This window comes from Doryrhamphus excisus, chromosome 5 (genome assembly GCF_030265055.1).
Source record: "Doryrhamphus excisus isolate RoL2022-K1 chromosome 5, RoL_Dexc_1.0, whole genome shotgun sequence".
NCBI classification, from domain to species: domain Eukaryota; kingdom Metazoa; phylum Chordata; class Actinopteri; order Syngnathiformes; family Syngnathidae; genus Doryrhamphus; species Doryrhamphus excisus.
The window spans coordinates 9217510-9228993 of NC_080470.1; the positions used below are offsets into that span (position 1 = coordinate 9217510).

The 11484-nt window shown below is 42.1% G+C and overlaps 1 protein-coding gene across 1 annotated transcript in view; it reads right to left on the reverse strand.

The window, feature by feature from the left end:
• Positions 1-10382, reverse strand: part of yjefn3 (YjeF N-terminal domain containing 3) — a 36468-nt gene extending 26086 nt beyond the window's left edge. Inside the window, exon 1 of the mRNA XM_058073220.1 lies at positions 10115-10382. Within this exon, the coding sequence (XP_057929203.1) occupies positions 10115-10182 (68 nt within the window). The 5' untranslated portion in view covers positions 10183-10382. The remainder of the gene's footprint in view (positions 1-10114) is intronic.
• Between the last annotated feature and the right edge of the window lie 1102 nt (positions 10383-11484).

Consider the following 11484-nt stretch of genomic DNA (forward strand, 5'->3'; position numbering starts at 1 on the left):
ATGTGTGTGAATGAGAGGGACCCCAGTGGAAGAGTGAGGTTACAGGGAGAAGAGATACAGAAGGTGGAGAATTTTCAGTACTTGGGGTCAACAGTTTGTGAAAAGGAGGTGAAGAAGTGTGTGCACGCAGGATGGAACGGGTGGAGAAAAGTGTCAGGCATGATGTGTGATAGAAGAGTTTTAGCTAAAATGAAAGGAAAGGTATACAAAACTGTGGTGAGACCAGCCATGTTGTTTGGTCTAGAGACAGTGGCACTGAGGAAAAGACAGGAGGATGGACAGGACAGGACAGGATGAGGATGCTGAGGTTCTCATTGGGAGTGACCAGGATGGATAGGATCAGGAAGGAGTACATCAGAGGGACATAATATGTTAGAGGCCAGACTGAGATGGTTTGGACATGTCCAGAGGAGCGATGGTGACTATATTGGTAGAAGGATGTAGAGTTGTAGAGGAAGACCAAAGAGGAGGTTTATGGATGTAATGAAGGAGGACATGAGGGTAGTTGTGAGAGAAGACAGGGTTGGATGGAGGAGATTGATTTGCTGTGGCGACCCCTGAAGGGAAAAGCCCAAAGACAAAGAAGAAGACAGGATGTTATGTGATTATTCTCATAAGAACTTACACAACATGACATTTGTCCTGGCTGGTCCACCATTATTACAGACCACTAGTGGGTGATCTGGGGGTTTCTATGGCAATGACAGCCAATTTATTACATGCCTTGTTTAGCTTAGCTTGTCTTTTATTCTAAGCTGAAATACTTGACATTGTTGCATTGAGATAATAGCATCAGCTTCTGTGTGTGTTTAGACTTGAACTCAAACTTAATCACCATGGAAACATAATTTTGTGGCGCTTATCTATGGGGTTTGTGACAAGCCACCGCATACAACAAACACATCTAATGTATGTCGATGGTTACTTGTTACTATTGTCCTCCCTATACATTATTTTCCATTTGTCTCCATGAAACTTGTCTTTACAGTCTTATTTTCAACCTCCCCTCTTATCCGTCTCTTATTCCTCCGTCTGCTCTTGCTCTCTCTCCAAACTGCCGTCTTTGTCTGGCTACGCCTCCTCAGCATCACCATTAACCTGTCGGCTTTCAGGCCACAAAGGGGGGAGGGAGGGCCCTAGCAACCGCCTGTCAAGATATCCAAGAGGCAAAAAATTCTTCTGCACTCCCACTGACTGCCTCATTAGAAGTGCCCGACTTGACTGGAAAATAGATCCCAAGCCGAGGTAGTCAATTGTTCAATTGAAATAAAAAAACACATCTTTAAAAAGTAAAACAATCATGTGGCACAGCAGCTATTTCAATTCAGCACTTTGGTTATCTTTTGTTTTCCTAAGCAACTTTACTTTATTTGTATATTAACCATTGATGGCGAGGATGGTAAATAGTAGAGAGCTGCAAGAAAGACATTTCAACAATTGAAGGAGGGGGGAACCCCAAATGAACTCAGCTAGGTCAAGCAGACATCAAAGCCAATTACTGAGAATTGGTAGGAGGGGGGGGGCTTCCAGGCGGCAAGACGAGGACATCGAAAATCGAAAATAGAAGCAAGTGCGGATTTTCTTTTACATTGTCCCTGGCAATGTTCATGTGGTGTGAAGCATCCTTAGGAAAATCACCTGCCAGACATCCATTAAGATAGTGTGGGTTTCCATGACAACCAAAAGGGGAAAAAAAATCATGTGAGGGGATGCCAGTTGGTGAGGCTTTAACATAAGGATTGAATTTTCTTGCTGCATTAAGGCATCTTATGTAGCGGTTTTCTTCTTCTGCTTTTAGTAAGAGTCCCCATTCTGTCATCACTGAAACGCATCTCTTTCCTGTGTCCTTCCTCTGAACAGCTTTGACCGCTAGCGGCGGCATGTCCCCCAGCAGCAGATTCATTCATTCATTCCGTTTTTCTGCTTGTAATGTTTAAGTGTAATTACTGGTGTGTGGAGATACTTTAGAGTATTCAGTGTACAGCTTGTATAGCATTATAGAGTGACTATTTTCTGAAAATGACTCAACACAGAGCCTTTATTGTCTACATAGCTGGTAACACAGGGGAGTAAACCCCAATGTGTCCAATCTGTATTCACATTGTCAGTATTGTATTAGTATAATCAGTATTAGTACAGTATTGTCCGTTGTCAGTATGGGCAGCTTAACATCTTAATGGGACTCAGATTTGGACTCATTATAGAATAGAATAGAATAGAATAGAATAGAATAGAATAGAATATCTTTATTGTCATTGTTCTGATTCAACGAATTAAAGTGCAAATCAGGCAGTGCATGATTGACGACCATACATAAAAGCTATAAAAACAGCCTAAAAACATATTTTAAAAAGCCCAAATAAACATAAACATAAATAGGTGACACCGAAATCTGCTCATATTGCATCCATACAATTCATTCAAGCATACTTTGATTCACTTTGCACAGTCCCTAGGTTACCTCCTAGCATGAGAACTATTTTGGCTATTATTGCGTTTTGTTATTGCTGTGGGGTAGAAGCTGTTTTTGAGTCTATTAGTCCTTGTTTTCATTTTCATTTCTCCTTTGCCCTCCCTATCATGTTAGGATTCATATTTCCCACTCATGCAGCCCCAGACCATGACCATTGGGTGTAGGCAAGACACAATTATCTTGTTATATAGTTGCTATTTAGACAATAATGGCTTATTCAGTATGATAGTAAAACTATACTGCTATACAAGCTGTACACTGACTAGTCTAAAGTATATCCCAAGGTTTATTTCTATAGCGTTGTCCCTTTTTAAGAAATACAAACTGTAATTGTAGTCATCACAATCCATATTTATCATTAAATTGTCACCATAAACACTACAAATGTACAAAAAACATGCTATCATATCAATCAACTTTAATGATGAAATCGACCAGCCAATCAGAGTGATGGTATTTACAACGCTCGCTTGGTCACTCGTCCGCAAAGGCTCACAGCTCAGATCAATTTCTGTCCATATTATTGATTGTTTTTCCCACAAAACTGAAATAAGCATACAAATAAGTCATTGACACATTATTATCACATCAGAATGGGACAAGCTTTTTTTCATCATTACATCAACATTGTAATGGATTTTAGTATAGTGAAATTTAAAATGTAATTGTAAGGGCTGATTTCCAATTGCAGTATGCAAACATTAGTCCCCAAACAAGGGGGCAATTTATTGCAGGGCTTGTTTTTATGCAGTTATTTTATGTGCATATAACCCCATAGAAGGGTTTGGCTGATCGATAAACGAATACAGGTGGTGATTTAGGAAGCCTCTCCGCTGCACCAATACATTTTCAAGCCACATGGCTGCCTGATTATTGATAATCCTCATTCACTCTCAATAGCTTTGTCTGGCTGGCATGAAAACACTCAAGCAGGAAATAAGTAATTATGATAATGCATTTGTCATGTCAAAGCCATCAATAATACACACCAATAGCAGATATGGGACACAGGTGACTTTTTTTTTGCCCCAGACAAAGCTGCGTCCTTTTCTGTTTAGATAGTCAATAAATGAGCCGCTTGTGCAAGATGTGTTATTTGCAGCTCAACTGTGTGCTCTTGAGCGCAAAAGCTGACAACAATGGAGAGAGAAAAATGGTGATGGTTGTAAATTCAGGAAGAAATAGCAAAAATGTGAACAAGTGTGAAGGAAACAGCAATGCGTCTGGCATCTATGCCCAGAAGAGTGCAATACTTGGAACAATTTAGATCCTGTACAGAACCCTAAAGCTCCCAGACCTCTGGTAGAGGACCTGAGCTTGAAGGAGATACCACCCACTTTAAATACAGGTGGTCTTTAGTTTACAGACTCTTGTGTTACGTTGTTTTGTGGTTATATGAAATGAAATGTTCAAATAAATCAAATCAAAATCATACATTTAAAGACGACTCTTTGTGTTTCTAATGCGTGTCCCGCTCCCCCTGCTTGACGGATATTTTTGTTGATTATACACTTGTACACACTTACTGGCTAAATATAGCAAACATGGCTAAATTGTCAACACGGATCTCTTCCATGTATGAGGTCTATTATGAAACGGAACCAATGATTGCTGGTACTTGAAAGCTGGCGCTGAGCCACATGCAATAAGTGTCAATGGAATCGCTCGGTGCGAACAAGGAGCTGTGTGAGTTGATGTAACAAATTTAAATAAAGTAAAGTTGATCTCATACTCCAACTTCTGTGTAGTGGTCTTATTAGTGAGATAGAAAGGTTGGCTTTTGTAATTACTGTTTCATTTCATTCTTGAAATTGGTGTTTTATTATTGTATTTTATTATTACTGTTTTGCGCACAGTTGGATTGACTTTTGATGTAAGATCCGACTAACACCAAAATTTGACTTACATCACAGTGTAGGAGGGGAAGTCGTACAAGGACCACCGGGACCATATTCGTGATTCAATATTCACAGCCATGAAATGTTGCTGATTTTTGGTCAACACTCGGGTTGGGTGATGGACCTTAGCATGACTGAGGTTCAGACGTCTTCCAGAGAAATTCATTCATTCATTCATTTTCTACCGCTTTTTCCTCACAAGGGTCACGGGGGATGCTGGAGCCAAGAGGGCGGGGTACACCCTGGACTGGTCGCCAGCCATATAGACAAACAACCATTCACACTCACATTCATACCTGTGGACAATTTGGAGTGGCCAATTAACCTAGCATGTTTTTGGAATGTGGGAGGAAACCGGAGTACCCGGAGAAAACCCACGCATGCACGGGGAGAACATGCAAACTCCACACAGAGATGGTCGAGGGTGGAATTGAATCCTGGTCTCCTAGCTGTGAGGTCTGCGTGCTAAACCACTAGACTGCCGTCCCGCCCTTGCAGAGAAATACTCTCACTAAATCTAAATCCTATTAAGAACATTTGGGGATGGATGGCAGGCCAAGTTTACCAAGAACAGACACCTGTTCCATCATCCACTCCAAATAAGATTTATGAGAGTACCAATTACTTGTGGATTTTCAACATTTTTGCCACAGTACAACACAATACGAAAAAGTACAACACACCCCCACACAGACCTCACACCCTTCCTGCCCCTGCCTTTGCCGTGTCACTGTGTCAAGCAGTCAGTTTTCCTCCCTGCTCTGCTGCACTTGTTATTCCTCAGGCTGTGCTGCTGCTACCTTCACCTCTTCCTTCCATTTCCATGCTGGCAGCTGTATTTTGCCTGCGTGACAGCCTGACCATTTTATTTATAGGCCTAGTCATTTGATAGGGTCAGCAAGATGGAGATGCAGAGAGGGAGGGAGGTCAGATTGCCTCTCATTTGCACTGTTTGCTCATAATTCTCCTCATCCATTAAAGTCAGATTTGATAAACAGTCAGTGCAGCCTAATAAACGACGTGGTCATGAGACCCACAGGAAGGGACAATATGGAAGTCTTTAGAGGATGAAGATATAGCTAATTAACATTCAGCAGTACAGAGTATTCATTCATTCATTTTCTACCGCTTATCCTCATGAGGGTCTGCTGGAGCCTATCCCAGCTGACTTCGGGCGAGAGGCAGGGTACACCCTGGACTGGTCGCCAGCCAATTACAGAGCACATATAGACAAACAACCATTCACACTCACATTCATACCTATACCTCATTAAGTCGATCGCGAGCTACCGGTCGATCGCGGAGGTGGTACTGGTCGATCGCTGGTCGATCGCGGCGTGACATTACAAAAATATCATCCCAGCATCAATGCCGTCACTTGATTGATATACAAGGCAGCCATTCAGATGGCAACTGAATGTTGCCCTTCGGGCGACCAATCAAATCAAACAACGTCTCTAAGTGCAGCAGAACTTACGATGTCAGCCTATCATCCATCCCCGTTACTTGATTGACATACAGGACAACCAATCAGATGACAACTGAATTTTGACCTTTAGGTCACCGCTCATGCGTAAACAAGGATGCAAAGTGCTAAGCTAGTCGGCGAATTGCGAGATTTTAAAGCCCTCGCTAAAGTTTATGGTCACTAAAATGAGTGAAGGAGCAGGACCAAGTAAAAAGGCAAAAACTGGACCAAGTAAAAAGGCAAAAAACATATCACTTCCATACGGATATGGAATATTATACGGATATTGTGATACGGATATTATCCATGACTGATAAACATTTGGAAGTGTGCTTGAGGCTGGCTATCAGCAGCTACTGTCCGGACTATGCATCCCTGGCTGGTTCAATTCAGTGCAAGTCATCAAAGTAAACTCAGGTAATTACAAAAAATGTTAATAGTTAATTATGTGTGTTTTGCAATATTGGCTCATTTGGTTATGTAAGGTACATCAACATACATTGTACGTACAAATAATCCTCAATACATTTGAAAATAAATAGATGTTTTGCATTTTTGTAGTGGGTAGATCATTTTGACTCGGTCATTTTAAAAGTAGCTCGCATGCTGAAAAAGTGTGAGCACCCCTGACCTAGCATGTTTTTGGAATGTGGGAGGAAACTGGAGTACCCGGAGAAAACCCACGCATGCATGGAAAGAACATGCAAACTCCACACAGAGATGGTCGAGGGTGGAATCGAACTCAGATCTCCTAGCTGTGTGGCCTTCACGCTAACCCCTCGTCGGCCGTGCAGCCCCAGTAAAGACCAAACACATAAAATCCTCCAGCTACCTCCTGGTTCTTCTTGAATGCAATTAAAAATAATTTGAATTCTTTTGTTCTTTTTTTCTGGCATGGCCCCATAAGCCCTAAAAGTTCAACACTGCGCAGGCAACAAGGACTAATGTACCTAATGATCTGACCTTTGACACCAGCTACCTCAAGCTAGGGATGGAAGACAGCTGAAAATCAATCGCTTTCTTGCTTCTTAATGAAGCCCAAATCCTCAAAAGCTTAAAAAGCAACTATTGAGTTGATCTCTAAACCCAGTGTCTTGGATTCAATACCACTCAAAATCAATAGGGTACTTGCTGTACATTAAGCAAGATTGAATCGAATCTCCGTTATGGCATCTCTATGTGGAGTTTGCATGTTTTTCCCGGGGACACCGCTTTCCTCCCACATTCCAAAAACATGCTAGGTTAATTGGCGACTCCAAATTGTCATGTAAGTATGTATGCTTGTTTGTCTATATGTGCCCTGTGATTGGCTGCCGACCAGTCCGAGAGCTGGGATAGGCTCCAGCATACTCTCCAGCAACCCTAATGAGGATCAGCAGCATAGAAAAAGAATGGATGTATGCCTCAAGAACCCTTGACCAGTATGCAGATGACAAGGACTGTGGACTTTGTGATGTTGTTTCAGTTTGAGCAGCCAATAGTCAGGACAGTGAGTTTGGCTCCCAGTAGGAATGAAAGCATGCTGGGAAGCAGGAAGAGCTCCCAACGATACTATGATAGAAGTAGTTGTAATTTGTGCTGAGTAAGGAAGCGCCATGATGCCATGTACTTATTGATCTTTGACCTTAGCAAACTCAATCATCTTAGATAGGAAAGTACTCTAAATCAACTTTAAAATAACACTGGATGCTAATTGTGACAAATAAAGAAGCGACAAGAATCTGTTTATCTTTAACTCTAGCTGCTTTTTGCATCTCAGAAATAACTAAGCTTAGGTCTAAGTTGTGACTTCAGGAGATAAGAAGAACCCTCTAGCTTTTCTTTCATGTTTGACCCTTGCTAACCTTTCTGGCTCAGTACTTTTCAAACACAATAAAACAGCAACATGCCCAATTCTAACCTAAGCAACCAGAGCCAACGCCAAGGCCATGCCTCACCTTCTCCATCATGCAGACAGAATACATTATAAGACGCTGGCACCGTGATGAGTCATGCTTGGTTGAGCAGCCACAGCGAGCATAAAAGAGTGAAGCATACCGTGCATAAAGGTACAGTAATTACTTTATCTGCCTCCTGAAAACCATCTCCTTGCAGTGTTTACAATGAAATCTCATGAATGAACAAGTTTAACTAAAGGATGTACTGGTGGGGGCAGGACTAATGGCATCTAAAGTAGCAAAAAAAATAAATAAAACAGCATAAATATAAATGTATCACTTTGAAAAGATTCATGAGGCATGTGCTAGCAAGCTGAATATTTTAACACTGAATTAATTACCACGCAGGAAGGTCGTGCTAGTGTATGCATGCTGGCTCATACACACACACACACAGAAACACACACCACCTTATAGTCACAATCCCATTGCTGTGTTATTGTAGTTGTTTGTGTAGCCCTATAGATAGAGGATCCTATTATTCTTCAAGAGGTCAAAACCTGAGCAAATCTGTCAAGACTTTAGCTCAGTGAGGAGGTGCAGCAACACGGCTAAGTTCATTCATTCATTCATTCATTCATTTTTTTTCTACCGCTTTTTCCTCACAAGGGTCGCGGGGGTGATGGAGCCTATCCCGGCTGTCTTGGGGCAAGAGGTGGGGTACACCCTGGACTGGTCACCAGCCAATCACAGTGCACATATAGACAAACAACCATTCACACTCACATTCATACCTATGGACAATTTGGAGTCACCAATTAACCTAGCATGTTTTTTGGAATGTGGGAGGAAACCGGAGTACCCGGAGAAAACCCACGCATGCAAGGGGAGAATATGCTGAGATGGCCGAGGGTGTAATTGAACCCTGGTCTCCTAGCTGTGAGGTCTGCACGCTAACCACTCGACCGCCCTGCCACCCCACGGCTAAGTTAACAATAATAATTATAATAGTAGTAAAAGAACAGAATGGACAATGCAAAGTCATATCTGTTAGTCATCATCAAGTTCAGGTGCATGTTAAGCTTCTTTTTACACTTGCATGACATGTTACTTTTAAAAATACAGATACGGATGAAAGGTTTAATGAAGCTGATAGTTTGGAACACGCATGCATTTTGTCTTGTTGAAAAAGTCATGACCACACAGATAAGGGCCTTCAGTCATGAGGGATACCCCAGCATCTCCACATAGCCAGCTGCCGTTTGACGCCCCTACACAATCTGAAGCGCCATTGTTCCATTGAAGGAAAAAGCACCCCGAATCACAATAGTATCCCCCGCCCCCTCCATTGGGCCACGGTGGGGTCTCCTTGGCATGCCATGGAGATGCCAAAGTTGGAAGCCATCAGGACTGTCAAGGTTGCATTTTTTTCCTTATTAGAGAATAAAACTTCATTCCAACTTTCAAAGTTCCATGATGGTGGAAACCTTTGTGGCCTCAAAAGAGACAAAGACATTTTTCTTCTTAAAACCCTTGTCTCACTGATGCTGTCTGATAGTTATTAGACTGCACTTTGGACCAGTAACAACCTTCATTTGGGCCAAGGATGGTCCCATGTCGGATCTGAATGCAGACAGCCAATCGGATCCTCCAACTCAGGACGGTGACAACTTTTTGTTAATGTTGACTACTTCTGTTCCATAATTTTAAAGAATTTGAAAATGGCTGTCTTACTGCGGGCTGCACGTTTAGCACGCAGCTTGAAGACCTGAGTTCAATTCCACCCTCGGGTATCTCTGTGTGGAGTTTGCATGTTCTCACAGTACATGCGTTGGTTTTCTCCGGGTACTCCGGTTTCCTCCCACATTCCAAAAACATGCTACTTTAATTGGTGACTCCGAATTGTCCATAGGTATGAATGTGAGTGTGAATGGTTGTTTGTCTATATGTGCCCTATGATTGGCTGGCAACCAGTCCAGGGTGTACCCTGCCTCTTGCCCAAAAGCAGCTAGGATAGGCTCCAGCACCCCCGCCACCCTCATGAGGATAAGCGTTAGAAAATGAATGAATTTTAAACACTTTATGCACAGTTGACTGTGTAGTATTCTGCAGACAAGCTAACAATAGCAACACAGAGACCATTAAACAGTAAGTAGACATTCAATCCTAACCAGGTTTCCATAGTAGGATGCTATCTAACAGGAGCTCATTTCATTAAGAGTAAAAAAAAAAAAATACAATGCATTCCATAGTAGTGAGTGCACTATAATGTGAGCTGCTTCATTTACACATTGTATGGAGGTACAAATTCCCCTCATTTATCATTCATTTTCTGCCAGCTTCAAATAAACACTAACACTTTCGGGACACTGATTATAGTAGAGCAGGGGGTTCCTACCTGAGGTAACGCAGCGGTTCTATGGTTTCAGCCTCTGCCTCGGCTGAGCTGTGGTTCATCTTGTCCATCTGTTGTCACTCGGGAGGTCAAAGATGAGAAAGGATGGAGGCGCGCCCCTACAGAAAAAAAGAACACCCCCTGACGTTCAGCCTGTCTTTAGATGCTTTGAGGGTGCTGGTCGCTCTCCACTGGGCTAAGATAGAAGCACTGTGCTATCAGCGGCACTCACAACGAGAGACGGCCAATTAAGAATCAGGAGAGGGGGATACTCGCCGGCTGATTGGCTCGGGCGGCCGCCACCATTAGAGCATCCTAGGAGCAAAGACACCCCCTTCTTCCTCAAATTCACACACATTTGTGCAGCCAAAGCATCCCTTGATGTGGAATCTAGAGCAGGCGTCACAACAGGGAGGACTTGGCTGCAAACATTTCACATGAGGGGGATACATTTAGAAGTAAACGAGGGCGTGCATACATTCTCCCATCAAACGTTAAGAGCAGAAGTGGTACTTTGATGTGTGGAGAGTAACCATATGGATGTAGGCCAACAGTAAAGGAGAATAAAAAGTACATTAAAAATGTAAGTCACATGCACATGGAGGATGTGGAATACCTGCCAAGAATTGAAGTGGCTCTCAAACATCATAAACAACTATTAAAGTCCTTCCTAAAGTTTGGACACTTTAAAAAGCTTTTTAAAAAATAAGAAAATTAAACAATAAAAAAGCATCTGTACAGCGACATCAAACAGGTGCAAATACAACATATTGGTTTATTCTGCCATCTAGTGGTAACAAGAAAATTACACAGCCATTGTAAAGTAATGGTTAATCATCTTTATTCCCCCAGCATTGACTGTCACACTGCCTAAGCTTGGCAGGAGCTGAATGTGCTGCCTTTATGGTTAGTTGGGGTGTTGGAGACCCCAAGTGAGCGCAATAAATCATTTATTTGAGCTTGTGACACAACCCTAAACCAAAACTTGAATAATGCAGCGTAGTGGACACATTGTTTTGCTCCTTGGAAACAGGGTCTGTAAGTAATGTGCAATTATAATTAGACTTGTGGGACAGCAATGTTCAATTAAAGACACTACTATGACCAGCTTGGAGGCTGTAGCTGCTCTGCTTAAAGTAGTATGTCTAACATTCCAAGGTTTACCTTTTGTCATACACGCTGTATAGAGCTCTGCACAATAAACCGCAATATATAGGCAGTACAGGGGTTCCATAATTGAGAACTGTTGTCAGGGTCCAAATAAGTACAAATCTCCAAATTAAATACAAAGTAACATTGTGGACTCGGTTCTCAGACACTTTCAAAATTTCATCACACATCTTCATTGTTCATTCATTCATTGCAATTAAATG